At 28.8% G+C, this 26,269-nt stretch overlaps 6 protein-coding genes across 12 annotated transcripts; 3 read left to right on the forward strand and 3 right to left on the reverse strand.

Moving 5' to 3' along the window:
* Positions 1 to 4,009, forward strand: LOC124954859 (exocyst complex component 1). Its single transcript, XM_047508431.1, has 10 exons — positions 1 to 380; positions 547 to 774; positions 891 to 1,127; positions 1,279 to 1,516; positions 1,607 to 1,824; positions 1,908 to 2,098; positions 2,232 to 2,599; positions 2,734 to 2,879; positions 3,448 to 3,642; positions 3,730 to 4,009. The coding sequence occupies exons 1-10, from the start codon at positions 210 to 212 to the stop codon at positions 3,880 to 3,882; spliced, it is 2,145 nt and encodes a 714-aa protein (XP_047364387.1). The 5' UTR covers positions 1 to 209; the 3' UTR covers positions 3,883 to 4,009.
* LOC124954856 (ubiquitin-protein ligase E3C) lies at positions 2,653 to 9,670 on the reverse strand. Of its 3 annotated transcripts, none has more exons than XM_047508429.1 (5): positions 9,344 to 9,670; positions 8,308 to 8,767; positions 7,540 to 8,075; positions 5,408 to 7,458; positions 2,653 to 5,261 (listed from the first exon to the last, which is right to left on the reverse strand). In XM_047508429.1, the coding sequence occupies exons 2-5, from the start codon at positions 8,721 to 8,723 to the stop codon at positions 5,094 to 5,096; spliced, it is 3,171 nt and encodes a 1,056-aa protein (XP_047364385.1). In that variant the 5' UTR covers positions 8,724 to 8,767; positions 9,344 to 9,670; the 3' UTR covers positions 2,653 to 5,093. The 3 variants fall into 3 exon arrangements, with proteins under 3 accessions (XP_047364385.1, XP_047364384.1, XP_047364383.1); XM_047508428.1 differs by having other exon boundaries at positions 9,270 to 9,669; XM_047508427.1 differs by having other exon boundaries at positions 9,033 to 9,668.
* On the forward strand, positions 9,593 to 13,291 carry LOC124954864 (histone-lysine N-methyltransferase SETMAR-like). Its single transcript, XM_047508455.1, has one exon. It carries the CDS (start codon positions 9,733 to 9,735, stop codon positions 10,750 to 10,752), a length of 1,020 nt encoding a protein of 339 aa, XP_047364411.1. The 5' UTR covers positions 9,593 to 9,732; the 3' UTR covers positions 10,753 to 13,291.
* LOC124954860 (TAF5-like RNA polymerase II p300/CBP-associated factor-associated factor 65 kDa subunit 5L) lies at positions 11,201 to 15,004 on the reverse strand. 2 transcript variants are annotated; one of them, XM_047508434.1, is made up of 9 exons: positions 14,697 to 15,004; positions 14,447 to 14,607; positions 13,740 to 14,079; positions 13,333 to 13,565; positions 12,808 to 13,143; positions 12,035 to 12,182; positions 11,730 to 11,898; positions 11,458 to 11,641; positions 11,201 to 11,388 (listed from the first exon to the last, which is right to left on the reverse strand). In XM_047508434.1, the coding sequence occupies exons 1-9, from the start codon at positions 14,769 to 14,771 to the stop codon at positions 11,265 to 11,267; spliced, it is 1,770 nt and encodes a 589-aa protein (XP_047364390.1). In that variant the 5' UTR covers positions 14,772 to 15,004; the 3' UTR covers positions 11,201 to 11,264. The 2 variants fall into 2 exon arrangements, with proteins under 2 accessions (XP_047364390.1, XP_047364391.1); XM_047508435.1 differs by having other exon boundaries at positions 14,533 to 14,607; positions 14,697 to 14,746.
* On the forward strand, positions 14,946 to 19,648 carry LOC124954858 (general transcription and DNA repair factor IIH helicase subunit XPB). Its single transcript, XM_047508430.1, has one exon. The coding sequence runs from the start codon at positions 15,096 to 15,098 to the stop codon at positions 17,490 to 17,492; it is 2,397 nt and encodes a 798-aa protein (XP_047364386.1). The 5' UTR covers positions 14,946 to 15,095; the 3' UTR covers positions 17,493 to 19,648.
* On the reverse strand, positions 17,957 to 26,243 carry LOC124954862 (calcium-binding protein P-like). 4 transcript variants are annotated; one of them, XM_047508452.1, is made up of 7 exons: positions 26,165 to 26,210; positions 25,727 to 26,096; positions 24,671 to 24,755; positions 23,171 to 23,299; positions 22,151 to 22,243; positions 19,737 to 20,249; positions 17,957 to 18,475 (listed from the first exon to the last, which is right to left on the reverse strand). In XM_047508452.1, exons 3-7 carry the CDS (start codon positions 24,750 to 24,752, stop codon positions 18,225 to 18,227), a joined length of 1,068 nt encoding a protein of 355 aa, XP_047364408.1. In that variant the 5' UTR covers positions 24,753 to 24,755; positions 25,727 to 26,096; positions 26,165 to 26,210; the 3' UTR covers positions 17,957 to 18,224. The 4 variants fall into 4 exon arrangements, with proteins under 4 accessions (XP_047364408.1, XP_047364407.1, XP_047364409.1 ...); XM_047508451.1 differs by lacking the exon at positions 25,727 to 26,096 and having other exon boundaries at positions 26,165 to 26,243; XM_047508453.1 differs by lacking the exon at positions 25,727 to 26,096 and having other exon boundaries at positions 19,825 to 20,249; positions 26,165 to 26,231.
* Between the last annotated feature and the right edge of the window lie 26 nt (positions 26,244 to 26,269).

Genomic DNA, 26,269 nt, shown 5'->3' on the forward strand with positions numbered 1-26,269 from the left:
AAATATAGTAACAAAATATACGTAAAACGAGGAAGTAAACAATTTTGCAATACTAACATCTAATAGTTATAATTCTTATTACACATTTCTTTTATATAAAAGATATATAGTTTTACGAATTTATTACGTTATTGCGCGCGCATTGTATATGCCATATGCATATTTAGTTTGATGATGTTCAGTGAGAAACAATAAATTCGTAAGACGTGATGGATTATATTCCAGAACTTTTAATACCACCCAGTTCATCGGATTATCAGCCTATTACAGAAAAAGAAGCTTGTGATTTGAAACAATTAATAGAAGGCTGTGATTATGCCGTTTCAAATGCTGAACTCTTTATGGAAACACTTTCCAAAGATCTATCCATTCTTGATGGGGTAATATGTCATTAGTATTTTATTGATTATAATTAGAACAATGAATCTTTTGATGAATTTCATATTTACATAAATTCTATCATTAATAATCTAACAATATTATTACTCTTTAATGCTTTATCATTATTATACAAGCCATGATGTATATATATATATATGTTTATAGGAAAATGTACGGTTAGTCTTAGGTTCTGAGCCTCAAGTGGCACAATTAATGAAAAGTATTGAAGCTGCTGTAGAAGAAGCTTCTATAGTTGAAGCTCGTCTTGCTGCTTATGATGAGGCACTTGGTAGAATCAGAGAAGTTATGGCACGGGTTGGACAAAAGAATCAAGCGATACATACAGCTAACAATAATGCTAGTTTCTTATTAGAACAATTAAGTGCAGCAATTGTATGTATATAAGTGAAAATATAATTATATGAGTATAAATCCTTAATTGTAGCTTTGTTTTGTTTTGTTTTGTTTTTTTCTTTTTTTGAAATATTTTTTCTTATTTATTATTATAGTCACAGCTTGATATACCTGCGAATTATCATCGTATTTTAAATGAAGCCGAGCTTCCAGGTGGACGGGAAGAACTTAGTCTTGCAGGGGCAGCACTCTTGAAAGCAATGACAGCCCCTTTACCACTTGGTCTTGATAAATTAAGTGCAGTAACAGAACAGAAAAAGCGTCTAGAGAAACTTAAAACAAAATTTTCTGTTATCGTTGCCAGACATTTGAACAATCTTTTTATACATTTGGTACGTACCACTTTCTTTGAATTTTCATGAAAACATTCTTTATTTTCCTATTGTATTGATAATATTTATATTTTATAACATATGTAAACTGTTCCTATATATATATATATATATATATATTTTTTTTTTTTTTTTTTTTTTGTTTTTATAGGGTAATGATACCGGAGAAAATATAACTTCTTCAGAGTTAATTCTTCCAACACATGAAGCTGTTCATCATGAATTAGAACCATATACTGAATTAATGCAATTATTGAGAGCTTTAGATAATAAAGCTTTCTTGCAGCTTGCTAAAGTATATAGAGATACAATGAGTAAATTGTACAAGAGAGATTTAAAACATTTTTTTGAAATAGCAAAAAATAAACTCATCAGCAAACGACTACAAGGTATAAAAAAAAAAAAAAAAACTGCAGCTTTAACATCTTTGATTTATTATTTATTATATAATGGAATTGTTATTAATATTACCCTTTTAGTTCATGCTTCGAAATCTAGTGGACAAAAAGCTGAAGACTTAATTAATCCAGCACCCATGTGTCTTCTTAGTGCAGAAATTTGGCCGCCTATAAGCGAAGGCCGTTTCTTAGATTCTGTATTAGATTGTGTATTATCTCAGATGCAACCGGTATGCCTTGCAGAACAGGCTTTTTGTATTTCATTTCTTCAATTAGATTCGGTTCTTACACCTTCAAATGTAAGACATATTATGTATGATTATAATATTATTTTACATTATCAATTAAATTTTAATATACATATCTTAAATCATTTCATTAGAGCAATGAAATGGAAGAAACAGAATGTGTAAATAATGGTGCTGCAAGTCCTGGCTCAGTAACTTCAACAGCAAGTAAAAAATTAGAACGGCAAGTAAATGAAGAAGTGCGTGGTACAATGTCAGCTATATTTCCATCTCTGGAAACAGAATTAAATAACTTTATTGCCTTTTTAGACAAAGTTGATAGTTTGTGAGTATTTTTATATAAAATTAAAATTAAAATTTATAAGAACAATATTACAAATTATTTTATAAATTTTATATTACAATATAGAATGCCATTTTTATGTATTAAACATATAACATTTAGACATTATTTTCAGTTGGTGTATGTATGTCTTAGTTCGTTTGTCACAGCACGTTATGTCGGCTCAAGATACTGGATCATTCTTATCAATGACTTTTGCATCTGCCTTAATTCAAGTAAAAAGGGCTTTTGATAAATTTATGCAAGCACAGCAACTATCAATTTTAACAGATACTAAAGTTAATCGACGACATAAATGCGGTATATTGCCATACGTTGCAAATTTTGGACTTTTTGCAAAAACAGCTGAAAAAATTTTCAAACATTCTGATAGAAAGGTTGATTTAGAAAAATGGTATACCAAATTAGTTAGCACAATATTTGAAGCTATTGTTATTCATAGTAAAGAACATCATAAAACACCACCTGAGGTCATAAAAATGGGTAAGAAATTAATGTCTATATTTTGTAAGTTTTTTAAACTTACTTTTATTTATTTATTCTTTTTTTTTTTTTTTTTTTTATTTCTCTTTTCTTTTCTTTTTTACATCAGGAATCCAAATTATTCTTTATTCCAGAAAACTTCCATCATATGTATGATCTTTTATCACAAGTAAAAATCTCAGTATTAGATCAAGAACGCAAGGAAGCGAAACAAAGATATCAGGAAGCACTTCGTGCATATGTGATACAATATTTTGGTAGACCTCTTGAAAAACTTAATGTTAGTTTTATGTATATGTGTGTTTATTTTATAAAAATTACGCTATATGTATTAATATATGTCCGACTTAAATGTGTACATGTAATTATTTATTAGTCTAACAAAGATACGAACAAATTTTTTATTAAATAAAAGTTGTTTATCCTAAAAGGATAAGCACGGTGATGTAATTGGATCTTTTTCTTTTTATAAAGTCATTATATTCGTCAAAATTTTTACGTTATCTTCATCTTTTTTAAATGGTAGACAGTACAGTTATATTAACTCTATCCTATAATACATAACAAGATATACGTACACTTTTCATGATTTATTTACTAAATGTTACAAGAAACGTAAAAAAAAAAAAGAAAATCAAATACATCATTGTACTTACTCCTATGAATCAAATTTTATCGTATCTTTGATAGTCTAAGAAATAATTAAATGTATTGTATACATCTAAACTTGACATATTGCATGTGTATATATATATATATATATATATGTATATGTATGTATGCTACATGTGACATATGATGTAATTGAGTTTTAAAAAGACACAATTCAATAATGATAAAATTTGTAGCTCTTTTTTGAGGGCGTACAAGCAAAAGTTGGAGCTGGTGTAAAAGAATCAGAAATCTGTTATCAAATGGCTTTTAGTAAACAAGAACTTCGACGAGTTATAAAGGAATATCCTGCCCGAGAAGTAAAAAAAGGCTTAGAAAATTTGTACCGTAAGGTTGAGAAACATCTTTGCGAAGAAGAAAATTTATTACAGGTATTATTTTCAATTAGAAATCTTTTATATATTATATTATATTATTGTAAATTTTATATTGATGAAATTAATATCTTTATTACACAGGTCGTTTGGCGTGAAATGCAAGGTGAATTCATCGCCCAATACATATACATTGAAGAATCAGTGCAACGTTGTTATCCAGACAGCATGGTGACACTTGAATTTACGACTCAGGATATCTTAGAATTTTTTTCAGAAATCGCCCGATCACATTAACAATAGGATGTAACCTGTTATGTTTGATATAACAGCATTAAACAATGTAAATATTCTTTAACGTATAATTATACGTATTACTGTTATATATAAATATGATATAGAATAATATTTATGATTATTTTAATATTATTGTCTTTTTTCTGTGCCTTAACAATCGATAATTCATTGAATTATAATGATGATATTTATTTATAAAGTGCACGACAGAAACAAAGTTTTAAGTTATTTTATTTACACTGAATAAATGGTTTATAAACATTCATCGTAAATATAAAACATGAAAATATACACAATTTACAATTGTAGGCCATGGGCAGAAAAATTGACAAATACGTACGCACAGAGAGCGAAGACTTATTTAAATTACTTTGAGTAACTTTTCATTTCTTTTATTCGTTAATGCAAAAATTGTTTGATACATTGAAGATACAAAAAAGAAAAAAAAAAGAAAAAAAAAGAAAAAACAGAAAAAAAATAAGTAAATAAATCTTCTTGTAAATTCATTATTCTCCGATATACATGCTATTGGCGCAATGTTTACATGAAATAGTTACTCGAAGTATTATGTTAAAGTAATTCACTCTAAGTGAATTCCGCAATGTCGCTTAGATCAGAGGTATTTTCTAGCAAAACGTATAGGTAGATCGTTTATATGACAAGTACCACTTTAGACCACACAATTTCAATCATTTCTTGAGTATATTGACGGAAATAGAAATCTGTATTTTGTAATTATTGTATAATGTTTTATGTAGCATACATATACATTACTGCAATAGATCCGTCATGTTAATATAAATAGTATTACTTGTCAATTGATATCAGTAGCAATTTTCATCATAGTTAGACAAATTATTAGACAACAAACACTAACTAGATAGTTGGCCCCTCCTAACAGTGTTACATATTTAGTGCCTTCCTTAATTAATTTTTATACCTCTTCCTACTTATTATTAATGTAAGTTTGTTGACTTTGTATTAATACTTACATCTCAGGATCCATTATCTATTTCTAAAACAATATATGTATGATACATATGAAGCATCCAGTAAACAAATTTTTGAGCAGACTTTTAAACTGCACCCATTAACAAAATACATCAATATGATTCCAATTATTTATAGATTACACATAATAGCTATACTATATTGTGCATACACATCAATATTTTTGTTGCAACTTGTAAAATTACTTTCAAAATACAGCTTTAGCTGAGTTCAAATCCTGCACCAGCTTCTATTGCATATAGAAGCTTTTCACGTAATGTTTTTTCATTAGGAAAGTCAGGAAGTTTTAGAAGATTCATGCAGGTACTAGAAGTTGGCAAGCGGTCTACACTGCCAGCATGTTGGATACAGAAGGGTGGATCAAGTTCCTAAAATCAAAAAAAAAAAAAAAAAAAAAAAAAAAAAAAAAAAAAAAATATAGATAATATAATCTATATATCTATATTTATAATAAAATAAAAAGTGAATCGTAATAATTATATTTTATTAATAATTATAAATAATAATGTAATACCTTAAATCCTAAAAGTGGTGGCCTGCTACAGCTTGTAACAAATTTCAACAGCTTACTTTTTTGTTGATCATTAAATTCATTTACAACTTTCCAAAAGGCAGTGATAGTTGGATGATCAGGTGTATATCCACCGGTATAATTTGTATGTAATTTTAAATCATTTACATCTACAGGAATTTGCGCTCCTGATATTAATACTTGAAGTTCTTTGTTATTAAACATTTGTAACCATTCTAAGGGAACTACACTGCCAATACCTTGCTTAAATGCATAGCATTGTGCTCTAATTTGTTTGTTCAATTTATAATCTGCCATTAGATGTATGTATTCGATACGATTATGATTAGTAACAGGAATATTAGCACCGCTTGGCTTTAATTCGTCTATTCTTTTCTCTCCCAATTCATCGGATAGTACGGTAAAATCCAATTCAAGATCAGTAACATCTCCCTTATAACTTTTTAAGGATAAAAGATTTGTATACATGATTGGATCCAAAGAAGCTAAGTGATGAGCATCAACGTCAGATTGTAGTCCAACGATTTTTGATAAGAAAAATTCTGCAAATGGGAGCTCTACTAATAAATTTTCATATAAAGCTTTTCCAAGAATTCTACCAATAAAATAGTAATGTTTTGGGAAATCATCCATTAACAAATGTACTGTTGGATTTGGATACAGCATATTGTCTTTTGTATGTTTAAAAAATCCTCTATTAGGATCAAAACTTGTTTTCAATAATTCTGATAAGAATTCTCTAAACAATCCTCCACCATCGACACCAGATTCTTCTAATCCAGCTGTATTGACGAATTGAACGCGCATTTTTAATCTTAATTCTGGCTCATTTTCTGGTGATAATTTTTCAAATGCATCTTCATACAAATAATTTCTTCTTACAGTTATTTGGATTGATGGTTTTTGGGCAAAGTGAGTAAACTCACCTTGTTGCTCTTTTTTATCATGATAAATTAATGACTGAAATACTACAACACGATCATTGAACGGTATAACAAAAGGCATCTCACGAAGTAATGTTAAAGTTCGAACTTCTTTTGCTGACAAAGGTGGACCTTCTTTCAGGTCTTCACGCGTTAAACCTCTCAGTCCTTGAAACGGTACATAGCCTCTAAGTCTACGTCTACGAAATGTAAAGTCTTGTGGCTTATCTACAGGAATAACAATGTTTGATGTAATCCAATGATCTGGTGGACAAAATGGTCTTCTTAAATTTCTCGTATGTAATTGACGTAATAGACCAACGGTAACTTTAAACAAATGCGTCCTTATGTGTGTTATTAAAGGTGTTCGTATTGTACATGATGAACCCAAAGCATTTTTATAATCTTCTCCAATAGTTGGTCTTGTATCGGGAAAAGCAAGTTCAACCAAACCCAAACATACTTCTTTCAAGTGAATAGATAATGTCACTAATTCTGTCGTAGTGAATGGCATAGCCTGTTGAATATTATCATTTGATATTTGATCTGATTCTTGAATAAAAAATTCTGAATCATGTAATGTTGCAATAAGTAAAGAAAACAATGAGCAAAACACATCTAGCAATGGAACTATTTTTTTTGAATCCTCTGCAGAAAGAGGTATACCACGTGAAATAACTTGCAGTAATGGAGCAGCTCCTCCGAATACAGATGTTTGATACACTGACAACAATGCTGTCCATAAATATTTTAAAAATTCAGGTTTAAAGGCAAGCATGTATAATAGCTTGTACTTGTGTGTAGCTAGCTTATTATGAATTAATAAGTTATGGCATAGTTCACACAATGATTGTAGTATAATAAGATCCTGACCTTGATCAAGTATTTGAAGTATTCGATACACATGCTGCTGTTCATTAAGCATGTCGATACACTCTTGTAACGTATCGCCTTCTTCAAGATCAAGCATATTAGTGTTATATTCACTATCCGAATCTTCCATATCTTCTATATGTTCATCGGTGATTATTTCAGCAGGTATAATGGCAGAACTCATCGAAGCAAGAATCTGAAGATAACTGATCGGAGTGGTTTTGAACTTGGATAACGCTATATTAATAAAAAAATGCATAATTAATATATTTTTATTAAATTTAACAATTATTATTATAAAATAATTTGAATACTTACTGACTTGCTTGGATTCTAAAGACAAAATCGAATATAATAAACTTAATGTTGGTTCTATTCCTGATTGATTAATACAATTAATCAATTGTATATATGGAAATTCTGAAAATTCTGCTAGAGCAGGTATAATAAACATTTTTATAGCACTTGATAATTTTTGTGATAATATGTTTTTACAAAATTCTTGTAAAATTAATATATAATGTCCATTTCTTTGTTCCAAAAAAGAAACTAACTGTAAAGGTCTCAGTAGCATATTTAGCAAGCATTTGGATATTGGTGTTGGAGCATTAGAAGATGATTGTAACATAGGTGGAACTTTTTCATCTATTAAAGTTCGTAATTGTTCAAAATATCTATGTTTTATTAGATAAATAAATATATTCTCAAAATATAAATTATTATTTTTATGAAACATTTTCTCTGTAACATCTTCATCCGTAAATACTTCCATTGCTCTTAAAGGGATAGCCAATGAATATGCTCCACCAATTGATATTTCTGAATTATATTGCATACAGATACGAAGAATCCATCTATAATAATTAAAAATATATATTTTACAAATAATTTAATTTTTTTTCTTTTTTTTTTTTTTTTTTTTTTTTTTTTTTTTTTTTTTTTTTTACTATAATTAAAATGTAAATGTACAAGTAATAGAAATAAAAGTATGGCATATTTTATTAACAATTTATTTGTTTGTTTGTTTGTTTGTTCATATCAAAAATATACAAAAATCTTTTATTTTATGTATAATAATAAACTTACCGTAACCTCCATAACCATTCAACAGAGTGTAAACATCTTAATTTAATTTCCTGTTGATTTTTGAGATATTGTTGTAATATCAAAATAAGCCTATTTGCATCCAATGTGCGATTGTAAAAAAATAATAATTTCCGACTTTGAGATACTAATTCTTCCAAATTTAGACCTCTTTGTCCAACTGCTTGCTGTACTTTATCAAATTCAGATCTCATGTGCATGCGATTAATCTTCCTAATTACAAAGCTACGAATATGAGCTTGTATTTTTACAGCAGCATCATGCCTTATACGTTGTTGTTGTCGCTTTAAACGTTCCAATTGTGCATGCTGTAGGAAAATTGCTTTCTCATCTCTTTTACTAGCACCAGATAAATTTTGTTGCGGTTTACGTCTATAATCTCCTTCAAAGCTATACATTTTGACTTCTGCTTATTAGACCAACATCCCTTGTTGTAAAATTTCTGTAATTTGTTTTAATAACACTTGATAACAACGAATTATTAAAAACTATAGTTGCAAAGAAATTTTCTACAATTGTTAATTAAGTTATATATATATATATATATATATATATATATATGTATATATATATATATATATGTATATATGTATATGTATATGAACTATAATCGCGTTAAATTATATTATACAAGAGAAGACTAGATGGTGAAGTTTTTATTTAATGCCATTAAAAAACTTAATTAAACAATTATCAATTTTACTCACTTTTATGGCAATATTAGCCAATAATTATAAGTTAGAATCATATCATTAATTTACAGAAAGGAATTTTCGAATTTTTTTCTCGTACTAACTTTTTTTTTACAAGCAAGGTTAAAATAGAATATAATTTTTGTTGTTTTTTCTTTTTCTTTCTTTTTTGTTTTCTTTTTCCCCGTACAATTCTGTCACTTGAGAAAATGACCAAATAAACGATATATTATTAAGGATATATTTATATACCTTTATATGTTAACAAAATATAACAATTTACTGCAAATTATATATAATTACACGTCCACTCATTTAATACTCGCCATAAACATATTTCAACAGTCATGTTGATCATGCTGACAGCGCGCACGCGTGTGAATACCAGTGTCGCCAATCCACAGGTAGGGTAAATGAATGTTTACACATTGCTAGCGCTCTTTTAACCAAAGTATGAATATACATATATATATATGCTACATACACGCATGCGTGGTTTTATGATTAGCCAATAAGGGAACGAATAAAGATGACGTATTTGTCACGTGGTATCATATTAGGGGGACCGAAAAGTAATGTCGTTTCTGCGCATTTGATTGTCATTTGTCAGCTCATTGTGTACTTTGAAGTCGTGTCAAAGACATTTTAAGGTTATTGTGACTTGTTCACTTCTAAATAATTAAATATTAGACTTTTTTTTGCAATTTGGGGTGAAATGACCAGCCCAATACCAGAAGAGCACATCCGACATTGTATGCTTTTTGAGTTTCGCAAGGGTAGTAACGCAATAGTTGCGACCAAAAACATTTGCGATGTTTATCCAAGTGCATTAGACGTTCGTAAATGTCAAAGATGGTTCTCTAAGTTCAGATCCGGTAATTTTGATCTCTTTAATTCCTATCGATCAGGAAGACCAATAACATTAGACAACGACATGCTAAGGGCAGAAGTGGAAGCAAATCCATGTCAGACAATCGAGGAACTCTCAAACACCCTTAATCAACCTTGGTCGACCATCCAAGAACATTTGCAGCAGATTGGAAAAATAAGCAGAGCAGGTGTTTGGGTCCCCCATAATCTGCCCGAAGAGAACAAAGCCAATCGATCCATCACATGCAAAGTATTGCTTCAACGGCACCATACAGAACCGTTTTTTGATCGCTTGATCACTGGAGACGAAAAATGGGTCCTATATGATAATTCAAAACGCAAAAGGCAGCGGCTCTTTTCAAATGAATCACCAAGAAGTACTGCGAAGCCGGCTTTACATCCCAAAAAGGCGCTTCTGTGTGTTTGGTGGAGTATATGCGGAATTGTTCATTTTGAAATGCTGAAACCTGGACAAACTGTTAATGCAGATCTTTATTGTGAACAATTGGATCGAGTGAATCAATCTTTAATCGAAAAGTATCCGGCAATTGTCAACAAAAAAGGCGTTATTCTGCAAGACACGCACTGTACAAGACGAACCTTGGAAAAAATTAATGAATTGGGGTGGGAGGTACTGCCTCACCCACTATACTCCCCCGATATCGCACCCTCGCATTTCCATTTATTCCGATCGCTACAACATTTTCTTAGTGGCAAAAAATTTGAAAATTTGGGTGATGTCGAAAATGCCATCTCGAGTTATTTTACTCAAAAACCAATTGATTTTTATCGGTCTGGCATTGAAAATTTGCACATTAGATGGCAAAAGGTTGTTGATAACGAAGGTGATTACATTATTGATTAAAAATAAAAACTTGTTAAAAATTTATTCGTTTGAATTTAATTTAAGAAAGCGACATTACTTTCCGGTCCAACTAATATATAAACTTAATCTAATTAGTCTATATATACTATACAAACAACACATCACACAACATATATAATAAGAATGAAGAAATTTAAGAAAAGAAAAAATAGATCTGATCATTTTTTCCTATAGGATTACATAGATAAATAATATGTATATTCGCTTAATATTATATAATAATTATAAAAGTTATTAAAAGTAACTCCTATTGAATATAATTATTATAAGGACTTAATGAGAATCATATTTTTCATGATATTTTTTTTTCACAGACATGAAATTTAGTTCGACTTTCGTTACTTACCACCTTTACATTTCTGTAATTATTGACATATTACGAAGCCAAAGATAATCTTCCATATATGTATTAAAAAAGCAAATTATATCATTTAACATAATCGAAACATATATTGTCATTTTATTTAGTTATTATTAAAATATTATATTTTTTATGTAGTTCCAATACAAATTAATGAATTGTTCTTTTCATAATATCGAAGGGAAAGTATGCTTGAGCAATATGTTGAATATGTATGAAAATTTTCTGTTTTATTGGATGACGTCTTTGATCCACTGCGAAAGAATGAATTTATCAATATTTATATCTTTAATGTATAACAGTTATATTGTGATTCCACTTACTTATTAGAAACTAAAATATTATCTTGCGTGGACCATAAACGAACTATGCCATCGGCACTGGCGCTAGCAATATACTGTCCATCTAAACTCCAATCTACATTCATGACTGTATCTTGATGACCTTTAAGTTCAGTCAATAATGAATTAGTTGCTAAATCCCAAATTGCAATAGACTTATCATCTCCTACATAAAATAAATAAAATAGAAATTTAAAAATAATATATAGGCATAAAATATAATTATAATGCCTTTTTGTTATAAATATTTTTACCGGCAGCAGCTAAATATTTTCCATCTGGACTAAAAGCTAAACTATAAATAGTCGATTGAGCACCAACGTATACTCTTAATAAATTTGCATCATCTTTATCCCACAATCTGACTGTTTTGTCCGCTGATCCTGTTGCTAAATACCGAGCATTTGGATGAAACTTTATGCTCTGGAAATGATATTATTATTATTTTACAAGAAATATTCTTTCTTTGGTGATATATGATAATAATAATAATAATAATAATAATAATAATAATAATAATAATAATAATAATAATAATATTGACAAAATTTGTACACACATTTACGTCTAAAAAATGTCCTGCAAATATTCTTAATGGGAATTTTCTATCTAAAGACCACAATTTTGCTGTTCTATCATGAGATCCAGTTGCTATATACAAATTAAATATACTAGTATCCATGCACCATATAGGATAGTTGTGTCCACTAGAAAAAAGAAATTTTATTTATTCCTAATAAATATATTTTTGAATAAGTTATATCAAACATAATGTACAATATATAAATTATTGCCGAATTTGAGCATTTGAATTTCATGACCTGTTTAATATTTGCTATTTTCAATTGTATAATAAATAATGAAGCTCATTTTTAATACAAAGAAAAATGTGTATTTTAACATTTTCAATAATAAAGAAGCGTGTTTTCAACTTGTTTTTATAATTATACGTTATGATAATTCTGTGCACTAGCAATAAGGTACTCAGTGATAATTACATGCGAAAATAGTCAAAATGTAAATATGTAAATAAATTGATCATGAATCAATTTCATAATAATATTGTTTAAATTATGCTATGCTACTTACTTATTGATTTTTTCTCATCATTTTTTAATCATTTGCAAGGACAATTTTATAATCATACGTTACAACCTTGCAACGTTGAGTTCAAATATATAAGATGAATCTGAAAGTATTTTCTTTTTTAAGGATTATTAATAAATTATGAATAAATTATTAATAAAGCAGGTCATATCGTCCAAAGTGCACAAATTCGTTATTATATTATAGACAGAACACAAATACAGTAATTAAGGGAGCTATACATACTTATATATAGCAGCACAAGTATAATCGTGCAATCTCCATACTCGCATATTTTTATCGCTAGATACTGTTAAAAGAAGATCTGCATTTGGAATAAATCGCATGTCATGTATTACATCAGTATGTCCCCTTAATACTATTGCTCCTGCTTCGTCTCTAAAGAGATTGTTTTCACTGAATTTGTTCCAAGGTGGAACGCTACGAGCAAGTGAAATAGATGGTTCTCTAAAATCTGGTTTAACTAGTACTGTCTCACTTGTACCCCATAATCTTATTTCAGCAGTGCTAAATCCTACGGCAACTTTATCTAAATTGGATGCCACCATACCGCAGCTTGCACTGAAAATTAGAAAATATATATTTAAAAAAAAAAAAAAAAATAGTGATATTTAATATCTGTAATATTTATTAACTATAATATTTGACCATAAACTAATGTACTGTTCATATTTTTTATGATTTAATAAAGAAAAATTAATACATTGTGCTTGGTGATTGCTATATATTAGATATATCGTATAAACTTACTTTTCAATAGCATTGTTTACGGTAAACATGCGTAATGGCTGCCAAGCATTATTTTGTATCAGTCGTATAGCTTCTTGCAGTTCTCGCATTTCACGATCAACTCCAGTTCCACATGGTTGCTCGACATGTCCATTAATTCCAATCTCAGAACGCTGTCCTCTACTTTCATTTGAATCAGTATCCATTGGAATAGAATCTACCTTTTTAATTATAGTGACATGTGTATTTATTATCTGCAGAAAATAATTAAATATTATTAGATTTATATGCTATATTGTATTACTTTAAGAAGATTAATATCTTAGGAGCATATCTTTTAATATTTAAATATTTATTATAAAAGTTTAATAATACAAATATGATTATAATTTTAATTTTAATGTATTAATTCAAAAAGGTTACATTACCTGCATTAATGTTATATGTCCATGTTTTTTAAGAAATTGTTGAAGGCATATATGAGCTACATCTGACATATCCACTTTATATTTTCTAGTTCTAAATGCATTTACTAATGGTCTTAATTCAATATCTTGTATAGAAAAGACACTGGAAAGTTCTTCTAAAAAACTCTTTTCCGTTTCACTAATAAATTCACCTTGATGAGATTTTAAAAACTGTACTGCAGCTTGTTTATTTCCAGCATGTAACATCTCTAAATAAAGATGGCAAAATACTGGATACAAAAGACCTTTCAGCTCTGTTTTCAATTTATCATTAAGTATAACATTTACCCACATCTTTAGTCTGAAAAAATATATACATACATATATATATATATATATATATATATATATATATATACATATATATATATATATATATATATACACTCAGAAGTGTTTGGTTAAAAAAAAAAAAAAAAAAAAAAAAAAAAAAAAAAAAAAAAAAAAAAACTAATTTATGTCTAATCTAACTCATGTAAATATAAAGAGATAGAAAATACTAATTATATATTTGCTCTCTAAGTAATTTGAATTATTTTGCAAATGCTTTAAACTAACGTTATATTTGAAAATTATATAAACAGATCATTCAACTTTGTAACAATGCTTTTACATAATTATTAAACAAATAACGAAAAAGAAGTAAAAAAAAAAAAAAAAAGGGAAACCTTTCATATGCTTGATCTGCAGCAGCTGTATCAATTGTAATAGCACTAAAGACAATTGAATTATCCCTGGATATACCCCACTTAACTGTTGCACTAAGAGTCATTTCATCGCCAGTTTGGCAAATTGACTGATCGGATTTGCAAAGAAATTCACCAGCTTGCTATGTAAATAAACAAATAATTAGGGTTATGTTACAATATTTATAAGTGATAGTAATTTCGAAGGGATCTATTTAACCAAAAATTTTACTTGATAATGACGTCGTTTTAAATACGATTCGACCGTAGCATTTATTATTTCACTTTTTGAACGCTTCATTTTCATTTATCAATTGATCAATGACACTTGTCTTTCTTTTTAAGATTTTAAAAATTCATTAAGCGCTACGATATTCATTGCATCCTTTGTAAGGGTGTCAACGTCTAAATGGAATTGGAAAATACAGCTGAGAATTGTTTTACTGTAATTGCAATTTTCCAACGAAAGATGGCAGTAGAAGTAATTCGAGGGCGCTAGTGTCTTCAATGTTTATCTGTAAAACAGCCTTTTTAAACACTGATTAATTTTATGGCAGATCAGTTAGTGAGGTCAGTTCTGTTTGCTTTTGATCTTATTAATGTGACTGTTGGAATTTGGATTTTTTAAAGAATGGCACCACCAAAACGTTTCAAAAAAGATAATGACAGAGGCAAATGGAAAAAAAGGAAAGAAGATCATGAAGAATGCGTGGATGATGATTCTACTGATGTTGTAGAAACAGAGGGTATTCCAGACGCTGCCAAAACTGATATAGAAAAACAAGATGAAACTGTATTAGAAGATGAATTTGGTGCAAAAGATTATCGTTCGCAAATGACATTGAAAGCCGATTGTGAATCTAGACCATTATGGGTAGCTCCAAATGGACATATTTTTCTTGAATCATTTTCGCCTGTTTATAAACACGCCCATGACTTTTTGATAGCAATATCAGAGCCCGTTTGTCGACCAGAACATATTCACGAATATAAATTAACGGCATATTCTTTGTATGCTGCTGTTAGTGTGGGTCTTCAAACTCATGATATAATAGAATATTTGAAAAGATTGAGTAAAACGAGTATACCTAATGGTATTATAGAATTTATAAAATTATGTACATTATCATATGGGAAAGTAAAGCTTGTATTAAAACGTAATAAATATTTTGTGGAATCTCCATTCCCAGAAGTATTACAAACACTTTTGAAGGATCCTGTTATACAGCAATGTAGATTAAGAAAAAATGTAGATGATTTAGAAAAGGATGAAGTGACAACAAATATTCAAAATAAAGTAAAGAATATAAAATTTGGCGCAAAGCCATTGCCAAGTGCTCAAGCAGTTACTGCTAAACAAACTGCTCCTGAAACCAAAGTTGATCAAACGCCGTCAGAAACGGCTGCTATTCCAGAGGATATAACTACATTTTATGAAAAAATTGATAAAGAAGATGAAGACGAAGAAGAAGAACAAGAATTAAAAACTGTTAGTTTTGAAGTAAATCAAGAAAAAATTGAAGTTATACAAAAGAGATGTATAGAATTGGAATATCCGTTATTGGCAGAATATGATTTTCGCAATGACAATGTTAATCCTGATATAAATATTGATTTAAAACCATCTGCAGTTTTGAGGCCTTATCAAGAGAAAAGTTTACGTAAAATGTTTGGCAATGGACGTGCTAGATCAGGTGTAATAGTATTACCATGTGGCGCAGGAAAAAGTTTAGTCGGTGTAACAGCTTGTTGTACAGTACGAAAGCGCGCTTTGGTACTTTGTAATTCTGGAGTATCCGTAGAACAATGGAAACAGCAATTTAAAATGTGGTCTACTGCTGATGATTCTATGATCTGTCGATTTACTAGCGAAGCAAAAGATAAGCCTATGGGTTGTGGTATTTTAATTACTACATATTCTATGATAACACATACGCAGAAACGTTCGTGGGAGGCCGAACAAACTATGCGATGGCTACAAGAACAGGAATGGGGAATTATGGTTTTGGATGAAGTACATACAATTCCTGCTAAGATGTTTCGAAGAGTATTAACAATTGTACAGTCTCATTGTAAATTAGGATTAACAGCTACATTATTGCGAGAGGATGATAAAATTGCAGATTTGAATTTTTTAATTGGCCCTAAATTATATGAAGCCAACTGGTTGGAACTACAAAAACGAGGATTCATTGCCAGAGTTCAGTGTGCTGAAGTATGGTGTCCCATGACACCTGAATTTTATAGGGAATATCTAGGATGTAAAATAAATAGAAAATTGTTATTGTATGTAATGAATCCAAATAAGTTTAGAAGTTGTCAATATTTGATTAGATATCATGAAAGACGTGGCGATAAAACAATTGTCTTCTCAGACAACGTATTTGCATTAAAACATTATGCTATTAAAATGAATAAACCCTATATTTATGGACCAACTAGTCAAAATGAACGTATACAGATATTGCAAAATTTTAAATTTAATACAAAAGTAAATACGATATTTGTCAGTAAAGTAGCTGATACTTCTTTTGACTTACCAGAAGCAAATGTATTAATTCAAATTTCTTCACATGGTGGTTCCCGACGTCAAGAAGCTCAACGTTTGGGACGTATATTGAGAGCTAAAAAAGGCGCAATTGCAGAAGAATATAATGCCTTCTTTTATACATTAGTATCACAAGATACTATGGAAATGAACTATTCAAGAAAACGTCAAAGATTTCTTGTTAATCAAGGTTATGCTTATAAAGTTATTACTAAGTTGGCAGGTATGGACGATGAGCCAGATTTAATGTATAGCGTACGAGAAGAACAAGGTCAGTTGTTGCAACAAGTTCTTACAGCCAGTGATATGGATGCAGATGAGGAAAGAATTCCTGGGGAAGGTGTACGATCAGTTACAATGAAAGCAGGAAATATGACATCATTATCAGGAGCAGATGATGCTGTTTATTATGAATATAAAAAAGCACCAAGTTCTTCAACAGCTAATAAACATCCATTATTTAAAAAATTCAGAACTTAAGAGCTTATAATAGAATTTAGTATTTTTATTCTGTATTGATGCTACAACTGCATAATAATATCTTATATATATGAATTCTAGAAATTTTTAGGTAAAAAAGAAGCTATAAAGCATGTTTGTATTATATCATTTAGGATTTACAATTTACATGCGTAATTTCAAATAAATCAAATGTAATTCTTAAAAGATAGGATTAATAGACTATATTTTTCATACATATTAAAAGTTCCTCTTTATATTATACTCTAATATATGATAATAAATTTACAGCTTCATGTGAATTGCACGTATAAAATGTTGTAAATCAAATAAATTATTATAAATGTCAATCATTCTGAATAGAGTATTTGTATATAAATAAAATTTATGACAATACCTTTTATGAAATTTTTTTACATTTAAAAAAAACGTAAGTTTTAAGTTAACAGAAAAAATTGTGTATAATAATATTTAAAGATGGCATATAGAGAAATGAAAAGTTTTTATTTTTCATTACAGATGGTACTTCATAGATATTCATAATTTCTGTTATTACTATTTATGAATAATATATTGCGTAAATATGATTACATTAAAAATAAGATATGTATATATATATTGCATGTTCATAATAAAGAAGCAAAAAGAAATTAGAATAATATTTATAAAGAAAATAATATACTCTTTTATAACTGAAGAAAGCAATATAAGAATTTAAGAAAGAAGAAATTGTTTTAGTTGAGAAATTATATCTTAACCAGAGAAAGTCCAGACTCTATTGCCACGATTATCAGTGGAAGCGTGAGTATTATAATAATCGTCTCTTGTGCGTTGAGAATTAGATCTGCCACTCGAACGGCCATTAGATCCACGATTACGATCATCTCCAAACAATCGATTCCAGATAGAATTATCACCGATAGTATTTCTGGATCCAGAACGTCCAGATGATCTGCCAGGTCCATATGCTCTTGGTGGTGGTGTTGGTGGTATTGGATATGGTACTGTCAAATCGTAGATCGATAATCAACAAATTTATTGCTATATTAAAATATCATGTCAAAAGTAAAAAAGAAAGTATATATATATATATATATAATTAGATGCTTTCCAGAAGGTCCTTTAAATCAATTGATGTTTTCATGTTAAATTGTTTGGTTACAGTTAGTTAAAACTGCATGCTGTTGATGTAATATAAAGTAAATATGTTTTATGTTTTTTACATTTGCAAGGATATGATGTTAATGTTTTGTTTAGGTCAAATCAAGGATATGTCCGATCCAGATGAATACATCTTATTTAAGATTGATATTTGGACAGTTCTAAATTTCTTCTTTATTTATATGCATATCATAAATTACATAAATTAAATTAATATTAGTATAGAGAAAAAAAAATATATATATATAATTAAAAAATTTTGAAAAATGTTGCAATATACAAGATGAAATTATAGGCAAAGCAGATAAAATTTGTCATATTAACACTTGATTTTTATACATATCTTTAAAGAATTATCTAAAATACACATGATTTGTATAGAATAATCGCAATAAATATCAATAAAAATAGATTCATTAATATTAAATATTAACAATCGCTATAAGAATATTATTTTAATTCCTATTAGAGGATATTTTATTATACATATATATATATATCAATTTATCAGCCATTATATGTATAGGAGTATTGATCATCTATGTATATACATATAAATAGTTTTCTTATGAATGTATACATATAGATATATGCGTCACATACGAAGGCACTGTGCATTGCCAGCAATCATTTAATAAAGCAATTGGACGGTAGACATTACGACCACATTTGTAAAGACTGCACATTGAAATTGTCATGGTATATAAATTAAACTATATAGCAAGTTTCTAACATAAAAATAATTATACGCCATCAGGTACATGTTGCATTTAAATAGAAACTTCGCAAACTATTTCGTCTATTTCTATCTTAATCGAATTTGTTATTTTATTAAAAGCATTAAGGAAATGAATCCGTTTAAAATTTACGCGAAATTATTTTGCATAGATATGCTTTATAAAATACATTTATAACGTTATATAAATTTATTTTTGAATCGAGTATAGCAATGCACCGTTTAATAGTTAGGGATGAAAGAGAAAAAAAGAAAAAAAAAGAAAAAAAAAAAAACAAAATCATTTCATAATCACGACCGATTGAAAAATATCAAGGCTAAGCTAATCAAGCAAACGGTCGTTAAAGATGCAGATTGTCCGATGCTACCATTTTTATGATATGGAGAATTTGAATTATAAGCATATCCACGATGATTCTGATTCGGATAATTCTGATATCCAGAATATTGTCCTACTGGATATCGTTGACCATTAGGATACTGTTGTTGTGGATAGCCTGTTTGCGGATATCCAGATTGTCCTGGATATGGAGGATAACCTTGACCAGGATATCCTTGACCAGGTTGCGGCATTCTGTTCATAGTTGGATATGGAGGATAACCAAGGTTATCAGTTTGCGGTTGATTTCCTCGATTCGTTGACGGATATGGTGGATAACCATGGTTGCTATTCGAAGTGCCTACATTGCTTGGATAAGAAGGATAACCTAGATTGGTACCAGAGTTTACTTGATAACCATTTCCCCCGGGTATAGGATCAGCGGGCGCTGGTGGTGCATTCGCGTTAGCAAACGGATTCGTGTTGGTATTCGTATGTTTGTTAGTATCGCTACTGCTGACGTGTTGACCATTCACAATATCGACACCAGCCGATTCGAATCCTGAAAAGTACTCTTTTTTTCGTTCGTTTTTTTTTTTGCTTCTATATAGGATATTTTTCTAAGTACCTGTAGTAAATTTCAATCTAATAATATATCGTGTTTAAAACAAAACGTGATATAAAATATGCGTCTTTTCACATTCTCAAATTATTCGAAATAAAATTGATTTTTATGTAGTAACGTTAAGAAAAAAGAAAAAAGAAAAAAGAAAAAAAAAAAGAACATTTTTTGAATTTACTCCTGGTACTTGAAAAACTCTCTAATACTAAGTAAAATCTTATTTGAGTTTTGGTGCAAACTATACTACTCTTAATTATTAACAAACCACGTTATGATGTTTTAATCCTTTGAGCAATGAGCTTTCATAGTGTTATTGAACTATATACAACAAGTGTATATAAACGAGTAGATGTGTTAAAATATTAAGGACTAGATGTAAATTAACAGCAGTACTAGATCGGTGCATAATTCAAAACGTAAATGTACGTTCGTACTGCTCGAAGGGTTAAATGGATCAACTGAAAGGGTATTTATGAATTAAAATGGAATATATTAAGGAAAGTTCATACACATGCTAGGTTTAAATATTACTGAAATATCTTACTTTTTTTTTCTTTTTTCGTAATACAAAATCAAGTTATGATCATGGATGATAATTTGTAACTACTTGGTCTAATTCAGGAAAAGTGCAATACCACCGATTTATTTGTCCTTTACATATTCCCTATTTTATCATTTTTATTTATTTGAATCAGTATTTTTATTAATCAATGATAAATATTTTGTAAAATAAATGATCAGTATTATACGAATATTTTGATCAGTATAAATAATTATTATGTCATGGATTGACCGATGTAACATTAATCATGCATATATTACGTACTGATACTTTATTATTAATACTGACCATTTATTTAAAATACTGATCCAAAATTTTGACAATATTGACCGAATAAATAGCGGCTCTATTTTATTATTTGGATATCAGAGCTCTGTTAAATAATTCAAACGATTTTTAGGCACGACCGTATAGGGAGTTCCTCATGCTTTTGATATATCGAAATATGTAACAGACGAACTTTAAGAAAGATATCCGAAAATCCTTTTGAATCTTCACGTTTCATATAAAAATCTAAATATATGTATACACACACACATATATATATATATATATGTATATATATATATGTGTGTATCCATTCATCCTACCGCCTGGACGGCTTGATGGATTGATAAAAAATTTATACAAAAAAGTGAAGCTATTCGCAACGAGAATCGTTTCATACCAAAAGTATAATAATTTTGGTTCGATACGAATTTCAGTTTTAAAATTGCGATATCTATAAAATTAACATTAATTGAAAATTTGCATGGAAATAATAATAAGATAATGTTAATTATTTACGTGAACTACCTACATCGGTCGTATCTATTTTTTATCTTCCAAAAAAATTACAACGTCTATAATACTACAAACGCGTACTGAGCATGCAATAATTAGTAATAAAAATATTGCAGTGATAATGAAATTGAAAAAAAAAAAAAAAAAAAGAGAAAAAGGAAAAAAAAGCAAGCGTTAAAAATGAACCCTTCGCACTTTAACGTATAATCTATTCATAATTTTTATAATAAATTAAGACAATAAACGAATAACATTAAAAGCTTTTAAACATATTTTTTTTTTAATCATTTATTCATTCATCGTTTTGTCTTAATTTTTCAATTTTTCCCAAAAAAACCTCAGCCTTCAAAATATCTTAAAGTGCAAAGGATTAAAATTATTGTGCAAGATATTATATTGGCATATATTAATGTGCTTTAATGATTTTCGATTAATGATTCCGATGGTTTATTAATAAAATAAAAAGAACTTATCGTTTTGCCGTGTTAATACCCACCGTTTGATGCTACCTTTCTTACGCATTTCGGCATGCCATTTTCATTTCTGCAGTAATCATTTTCATTACAAATGATACTCGCACAACTGGTCTCTGTAGGAAAATATTATAAAGCGGCATCATTTTAAAGTAACATCAATATTTAATATCATTCGGAGAAGTATTAATTTTTTATAATCCCCCATATTTTCATCGATAACTATCGATGAATATATTGTTACTCATCCGGTCGTAGTGTAAGCATTACGTCGAAAGAAGTTTGTCATACTTTGGCGGAGATGAGTTGCCAGGTTAATGATACTCCATAAAGAGAGAAAGCGAGAAAGAGAGAGAGAGAGAGAGAGAGAGAGAGAGAGAGAGAGAGAGAGAGAGAGAGAGAGAAAGAGATAGAAGGATCGCATTAACAAAGTTAAAACATGCGCACGATCTCATGCATATGTAATATCATGCACAAGTGTCATTAATTCTCATGAAAGATATAATATCATTATCGGCTATAATTACAAACTTCGTAGATCTGTCTTTTTAACGTAGATAGGTATATATTACATTTCAGACTTTAAATTTATCCAAATATTCGAAAGCAACGCGTAAAGAAAGAAATTCAATATTTCGTCAAAAAATTATCGTACACGTTAATTTTATAAAATTCTATAGATTCAATAATAATTTCTATCTTTAATATTTTAATTTTGATATTGTAAATCTTACGATTAGATTAAAAGCATTTATATATATATATATATCGATTTTTTTTTTTTTTTTAAAGTGTCGAAGAAAAAAAAAACAAAATAAATTGTCAGGTATTCTATATTTCGTTTTACAAATTAAAATAATACTAACGCGACATGTGTACGTATGTTTTTATTATACTAAATCCCTTTTTAATCGAAACGATTTTCAATGGTTTTATTTCTATTCGAATTAATTTAATTTATAAATGCAATTGCTTCTAATAATATCAATTAAATATAATAAAACGTTAAATGGTATTTTAAATAAGTTTTCTTTTCAGCTTACCTCTGTCGTTCATTTTCTTGCAAGTTGGATAACGACCACATTTATCTGAGTAATCCGTACAAGGATCCTCGGCCATCACGCAGACTTCATCACTCCTACATCCAATATCCTTGCAGCTTCTTCCGTATTCTGAAATGATATATATATATATATATATATATGTATGATATATAAATATTTATTCAGTCGATATAAAGAAAAGATCGTGTAGGAAAGAAATTTTTTTATTAAAATTATAGAAACCCCATTGATTTTTTTTTAAAAGATATAATTATCGTGACTGCATAATATTAACGTGATTATAATAAAGTTCAAATATAATTTACGAAATAAATAAATTCAATTGATAAATATTGTAAACACTTATTGTACACACGTTGAAAATATTTCAAATGACGATACAATAGAACCTTTAAGGTGGAATACAATTTGATAAATTGTCAAGGGATTCAAGATCGTAATTGTAAGTAATCATGTAAATGTAATTAGTCGTTTCACTCCTTTCTATTTACCGTAACGTAAATTCGTTCGGATAAAACTACCATCTTCCTGCATTTTTAGAAGGGGAGGGAGTGGGGGGCTTTAAATTGGCCACGCCTATCCATTGATATAATTGTAACTCTATTTCAACCGTGGTTGCGTCGTTGCTTAAGAATCCCCATTGATTTTCAATTATCAAGAGAAAGATGGGAAAGGTCGCGGTTAGATTCTATTCGATTTTCTATCTCTTACGAGTATTCACGTTAATTCAAAAAGAAACCAATAAATTGTACCGATGCAATGGGATTACATCCTATTTTAATGCATATTCCATGCATGTTGAATCATTAAGGTACTAGACATTTGAAATTTTAGAAGCTTTGTAATGAGTCAACGTGATTAAGTTAACAATCTTTGTTTCTTTATATATATATATATATATATATATATATTTCTTTTTTTACATACAATAGTTACACGTTATACTAATGCATATTTTATACATGTTCAACCTCCGAGATACTGACCATTTGGAGCTTTGTAATGAGTCAACGTTATTAAAAAAGTAATCTTTGTTCTTTCATTTTTATATATATATATATATATTTTTTTTTTTTTTTTTCATGCAATAGTTAAACGCTGTACCAATGCATATTTTATACAAGTTGAAACTTTAAGATACCGACCATTTAGAGCTTAATAATGAGGCAACGTCGTTGAGATAAAAACCTTTGTTATTTTATTTATTATTTTTTCCATGCTATAATTATAAAACAGAGACTATTTATTTCTTTTTTTTTTTTTCTTCTCATATAGCTTTTATCAATTCTTGAACTGAACGAAAGTTGAGCTTCCTTTGGCTCCGCTTTCATAATCTCGTTGACCTTTTTACCTTTGATAAAATGGTTTCCTTTTTATTATGTTACTCGTGATATCAGCAGGAAAGGAAAACACAATCGAGATAACGAGTAAGAAGAAATATACAGAAGCGTTAAATATAAGATTTTAATGAATACATACTTGAATACGACGAAACATCCTGTATGACGACAATGACCAATAGTCCTGTTAATAAGACACTGAGACTTCCTGCGTTGAACATTTTCTGAAAGAAAGAAAAAAAAAAAAAAAAAAGGAAAAAAAAAACAAAGAAAAAAAAAAGAAGTCATTATTTTTATGATATATTTTATTACGAAGAATTATTACCAAATAATATTTGTTATTTAATCACAAGTAAACATTTTATTTATATACGTATATATTTCATTTATATCGGTATATATACATGAACTTTTTCCCAGGTTTCAAAAAAAAAAAAAAAAAAAAAAAAAAGAAACAACATTCGATTTATAACAACATGACGCTTGAAATCGTTGCTATGAATTTTGATATTTTTGATAGTTATAGCTATACAATAGTTTTTGATGAAATATAGCTTCAATTTTTTCTCTTACGATAAATCCGAGATAAACTTTACGTAAACATTCTTTCTTATCTTTACTAACATATGAGAAAAGTAATACAAACGTGTGCATGTGTATGTATATATATGTATATATGTATTTATGTATGTATGCGTATATAAGATTCTTTTCTAAGAAACTTGGTTTCTATTTTAATTAAAAAAAAAACGTGGCGCCTATGAATTACTTTAATGAAATGTAGATGACTCGTGAATATTGGAACTTTGAAAAGTTATACATCAAGAAATTTCATCATAAATTGTAAATTATTTTGAAAATAATTACATACGCATTTATATATTATATCATCGTTAAAATTTTAACGAGGCGAGATTTTTAATGCCGAGGGAAGAGAAAAAAAAAAAAAAGACAAGGGAAAAATATTCAATGAAGAAAAAGTGAAAAATTTTTCTCCTTACTTCTTTTTAAAATATTCGAATGTATAAAATATAGAATGTTTCTCTAAAATATACGTTATGCGTCGTCGCGAATGAGAATTTCTCATGTTTGCAAAAAGAATAGATAAACTGGCCTTAGAAAACTTCTGATTGGCCTTTTGGTATATAATTTTGTAAAGTAGACGTTCCAAAAACTACTTTCTAAAATTTCGTACCCGTGTGCTTTCAACGTTGATCGAATCTAACCTCACTTTCTTTATGAAAAGTTTATTTCACATCTTATTTCTCGCTCGTAATCCCATCTTTTCTATGACTTGTTTTTTTTTTTTCTTCCTTCTTTTCCTCGCACTATTTCACAGACCACGCTTTTTAATTTCATTTTTTCTCACGTCGTCATTTCAGAAAAATGTTCGTGACATTGAAGAATCACGAGGTGCTTCTTTCTGAACGACCTCGAGAAATACGTAGACACGAAGGAATCCCTTATAGAAGATTCGTATCACAATATTGCGGCAACGAATATGGTTATCAAAGGAGAATACTTTTAGAAATTATATTGCCTTTAGACTTTTCATATCGAGATATCTATAATACAAGCAAACCTATATTTATTTACTTATATGATCGTTATAACTAAAATGATAAATCCTTACCTGTTCTCTTTTAGTTTCTTTCCAACCACGAACACTTTACACTCTCACGGTCACTGTAACACTGAAGTCGCAGTTTATTTCGAAGCAGCTTTGTTGTCGCGAATG

Source organism: Vespa velutina, chromosome 16 (assembly GCF_912470025.1).
Source record: "Vespa velutina chromosome 16, iVesVel2.1, whole genome shotgun sequence".
Lineage (NCBI taxonomy): Eukaryota > Metazoa > Arthropoda > Insecta > Hymenoptera > Vespidae > Vespa > Vespa velutina.